This window comes from Desarmillaria tabescens, assembly GCF_030435595.1.
Source record: "Desarmillaria tabescens strain CCBAS 213 chromosome Unknown EV420scaffold_254, whole genome shotgun sequence".
Lineage (NCBI taxonomy): Eukaryota > Fungi > Basidiomycota > Agaricomycetes > Agaricales > Physalacriaceae > Desarmillaria > Desarmillaria tabescens.
The window spans coordinates 23,848-28,634 of NW_026848553.1; the positions used below are offsets into that span (position 1 = coordinate 23,848).

General features: G+C 47.7%; 1 protein-coding gene across 1 annotated transcript; it reads left to right on the forward strand.

Moving 5' to 3' along the window:
* The first annotated feature begins 1,092 nt into the window (after positions 1-1,092).
* Positions 1,093-2,179, forward strand: EV420DRAFT_1602156 (uncharacterized protein). The gene is made up of 2 exons (XM_060475025.1): positions 1,093-1,549; positions 1,615-2,179. Exons 1-2 carry the CDS (start codon positions 1,293-1,295, stop codon positions 1,700-1,702), a joined length of 345 nt encoding a protein of 114 aa, XP_060321444.1. The 5' UTR covers positions 1,093-1,292; the 3' UTR covers positions 1,703-2,179.
* The last annotated feature ends 2,608 nt before the right edge of the window (positions 2,180-4,787 follow it).

Sequence of the window (4,787 nt, forward strand, 5' to 3'; positions counted from 1 at the left end):
GGGTACGGCTGTCGATGGCCCGACGTCTATGACACGTTGAGTCAGGTATTTCAGAGTACAAATAAACATCTTCTGGGATTTCAAGAAGGACGAAACGAGAATGTCAACGGAGGGTGAGCTTTCCGGCATCTGGACAATGACTTGGATGTCGAACTACCGTTATGACAGCGATGAACTTCCCACAATCCTTTTATGGAATCTCGAGCCAAGGCCGGACTGGGGTTACCTTGCTGGTAAGCAAGGTCTACCCGACCCGAAACTTCCCACCTATATTTACTCCCGAAATCTGCCAATTACAAATGTTCATTTGTATCTATTTGTTCACCTCGTCAACTCCCTCTGACCCTTTTCCTGCTCGAAATCTGCCAACATGAAAATCTTATTTGCCACTCTTCAACAATTCCCATTTCCATCTCGGGGCGTTTATAAAACTTTCTGGCACTTTCTGTCGCCTCGCGTTTGCTCTTATAAGTTGTGCCCGCCCCCGATACTGGCTGCGAACGACGTCGCATCACCACCAATATTACAAGATATCAAAATGCATGATATACCTGGAGGATAGCTGCCTATATCACACCATTAATGAGAAATTTGCAGAGACTGAATAAAGGGCTTCAGCAGTTCCTGGAGTGGCTCAAGGAATATAAATATGCGTCTCCTTCGTCTCCTCAACTCCCATCGCATCGATTTGGACCTCGGTTAGCCTCTGTTCTGTTCCGTGTTCATCACCTCCTCATTTCTTCACTACAGATTGACAATACCGCCCCAAACAAAGGGCTCCTATTGTCAGAGCACCGTGCTTGTTAGACTATCTCAACTATGGGAAGAACCAAATGTGCACCTCTTAGGCTTTGTATGCTCATATTTTCCAGTTTACTAAAAGCACTTGGGCCTGCAGAAGACGCCAATCCGGCAGCCGTAAACACCTATGACCCCACCCTGTGCATGAATGACAAATCAGAACAGATCGGACGCGATGAATACGTCTCTCTTATCCTTGCGCAACTCAAGGATCTCCGCTTCCCTATCGACCGCATGCAAATCTGGGACCAAAACTGGCTCGAGGCGATGAACCCTCCCGTCTTGATCAACGCAGTCTCTTCGTTCCCCAATGTCTGCGTCCTGGATTTTCACAATGTCGAGTGCAGCGAAGATCAGTTCATCTCTGTCCTTAGGTCTTACCCCAAACTCGCGGATCTGAGACCCAGGACATCAGTATTCAAGAGTACGCGTCGGGTAGCAGTGCGCATGCAGACCCAGTGCCACTTCCGCCAGTGCCAGCCAGATTCGTAATGCGCTGCAAGGGTCGGATATCCAGCAAATCTCTATATATGTCGATACTACTACTAGATGGATCTTCCTCGATCTTTTCGCGAGTCGCCGCTCCCAGTTACATTGCGCAACCTGACCAAGCTCACTCTCTGGCACCATTCAAATGTAATATGCAGCGACGCCAACTTCGTTCGTCGACTTTCCCACTTTATCAGGCCGTGTCCCAATCTAGGAGATTAACATGGACAAGTTTCAATATAGGCAAGTTTCAATATAGGCAAGTCCATGTGTCGTGACTCTTCTACCGCACTCTGATTTAATCTTCCTTTCATGTATAATCAGTCCTCTCGAGCCACCTGGCCTGGGCAACACCATCCATCCCTCATGTCCATTTGTGTCCTCATCACGGGCAACTTCGAGACGAACATGACACTCGACTGGTGGGCCTCCACTTTGAGGCAGCTCAAACATCCACTCTCCAGGATGACTATCGAAATCGAGTTTGATATCGAGAATATTCCCTGTGAGGTATAGGACAAGTTTCCTCCTGCCTGTACTCCTGCTTGGGCGGCTCTTGTCCTCTTGATGGACCTCACCTGGCCTCGGCTCAAAGTGTATGAGATTCATACAAGACACTTGAGTCTCAGCGGGAAGATTTCAACATGAGCGTGATGTCGACGTGCTTTTGTCAAGTGTCTCCCTTAGAGTAAAAAGAAATATGGGAGGAATTTCACCGGTTAGTGAAGGAAAGATCTCCTCGCCCCAAATATGTATGTGTTACACTCCTCTGAACAATTTGAATTACATACCTCTTCCTCGTACATCTAATTTACTTATAGCTTTGTTGTCCCTCTAACATGTATGAACTGTCTCTATTATATTGAATTCATTATAAAGAAGATTCTAGTCACCGTCAGCGTTACTCGTTCAAATACTTGAAGACATTCTTCTCGTGGCTCTCCACAGCAAATCAAACTCCATTTTGCCGCCAATCTTATTCTCAACTTTCGAGCCTGTGTCTTCGGCTTGACGAGGCGGAATATTGACCGTCTGCCGGGTATTCTATTGGTTTAATTTCTTGGAATATCATCGATTTTTTATCGAACCTATAGTGACACCACGACTTGAGCAAATACCAGCAAGGTCGTACACGCCTCGGCACGTGGCGGGCCCTTGTTAGGGTTAATGCTCACCAGATACTAAGATGCGACCGACGTAGAAGCTGGAAATGTACTGGTGAGTTCAACGTCTTCTGGTTTCGTACCATTATCGACTGTCGAATCTTTTACGCGCAATACTCATCTCTCTCATAAGGATATACACGCGCCATAGTACTCTCTCTTCAAGAGATGTGCAAATCATGATCGTGTCGAAAACATCAAGTCTTCACGGAATCCACCGGTGGTACCGATCCAGGCGTAGACACTCAGGTGTACGGTCTTGGCGATGCTGTCTAAAAGAGCTTGTCAGACCCGTCTTTGGTCCCCTATCATCGGCAAACTCATTGAGGACACCTCAAAGCATCACTTCGTGATGACTTCCAAGCTTCTCCCCACCCTCGAAACCAAATAAGCTCAGCTATAGTCAAGGAGACGCTCATCGCCACCATCCGTCTGGAGGAAGCTCTTGACAGACGGCGAGCGTTTCACACTGCAAATCGGACTAGGAACTCCCGTTGACCGTGACTGGCTGCGCCTTTTTAGACATTGACGGATGTAGGGTATTACGGGATCATCGCCAGCCACCCGACGAGCTTAGCCCGACATTAACGTGGTTGCGCTTTGGAACGATCATCGCGTTCATGCCAGATGGTGAGGATTGAATCGAAAGAGCCCTTCGACGGGATTTCTTTTGACCGTAGTTGTGGGCACAATTGTCTAGCGATATCTGTCCTCTACGAGAGCATCGAACGCGCCAATGCGGACAAGCAATTCATCGATTTCGCGTATGCTCTGAGATTGTTTTGTGCCGCATAAGAGCCGGTCGTCAGGTTCGACATCGTCTACGGGCCAATCATCTCGTTCCATTTTGACGACTTCCTCATCCCCTGGAAGCTGTACCCGACCTTGTCGGTTTCGATGCGTGCGACATATCCGATCTGATGAATGGCCCTTTTTCGAAATGTCCCGTCGGACTTCCCAGTATGCGATATATCATGCCCAGTCGCATATTCAGAATCGACATGACATATGTCAGAACTTACATTCGACATATCCTTGGCCCGCATAAACCATATCGTGTCCTGATTGGGACCTAGCAAGTATGATCATGAAGCTTTTCCAGAATATGTATGTGTACGTGTAACGAGAACGCCGTCGAAAGAACTGACAGAGAGAGAAGAGCTTGTTTCTATGCCCCAGCGACTGCAGTTTACAAATTCGTTCGAGCGTTTCGGATGTCAACCTTGTATGTACGCTATCTGGATTACAGATGTTCCGCGACTCGATGCTAACGACATTGTCCAGGATTCTCTTGTATTTTGCAGGCGTTAACGAGGGCGTGAAAAAAAAACATGTCGGCGACGTTTTACGCGCAGTGGTGGTCTCCGAGACATAAGGGAGACCGAGGCCGTCGTGCCCTTGTGCTCGACTGGTAAGTATGCGAAACATCTTTGTCGCGTATCAGTGCGTCTATGGCGGGCAACGTAGCCCACCCGTCAGGCTGGTCTGCAGGACGCTCGATTTTGTTCCCCTGCCAAGCGCAGGACGTGCTTTGTTTACCTCGGAGAAATTTAACGGAACGATGTGCCATGATTTGGCTTCTTAAAAGGATGGACAAGTGCGGATCCGAAATCTGCATTGGAGAATCAACAATGGCTTCTCTTTGTCCCGGCGCATATTCGCCACCGCTACGAACTGTTTCAATCCATTTCTTTGATGAGTTCGATCTAGATTCTGTTCATTACGAATTCACTTGGCATTGCAGTGTCGATGGTAATCCATACCTGTACCTTTTCCCTATGGGTTTCGGGCTGGTCAAAGTAACACGATTCAAAATCGCTCATTGAATCTCGAATTCGCTGGATGGCTTCTACTACTACCTCGACTGAGCATCTTCACATTCTTTTCAAGAATGTTTAGTAAATATTGATACGCGGCGGGCCAGTCCGGGGCGGTCCTATATATAAAACTCTGAAAAACTTTCTGACACCTGTATATTTTTTCCGCAAGGTTTGGCAATTTTTATCGGTCAGTCTGGAATTCTTTTGAGGGTACTAAGATGACATCGTTGCTTCGATAACACTGTTAAAGCAGGACGCGAAATTGTTTGCCATCCCGGTGGCGACGCTTTCTTTGTTAGCTTATGGGAAGATGCACCTCCCGGAACCGTGGGATTGGCTTCAAGATAAGGGGCGCTTAACGTCAATGAGCCCGAACGTGCTGAACGTCCAGTTGGTGTGGGGATGATTTGGACTGGGAAAGCAGTCCAAGAGACCCTTTTCTTGAATCTTGTTGTTTGAACGCTCGAGATTCTGTCCGGGGCATCATCGCTGTCCACTTGGACATGAACGTTAA

What these genes read in the sequence shown, in the direction of transcription:
- EV420DRAFT_1602156 (XM_060475025.1), top strand. Translation starts at nt 1,293, where the DNA reads ATGCGCTGCAAGGGTCGGATATCCAGCAAATCTCTATATATGTCGATA. An exon ending in ATAGGCAAGTTTCAATATAG is followed by an intron (nt 1,550 to 1,614) that starts GCAAGTCCATGT and finishes ATGTATAATCAG; the next exon opens with TCCTCTCGAGCCACCTGGCC.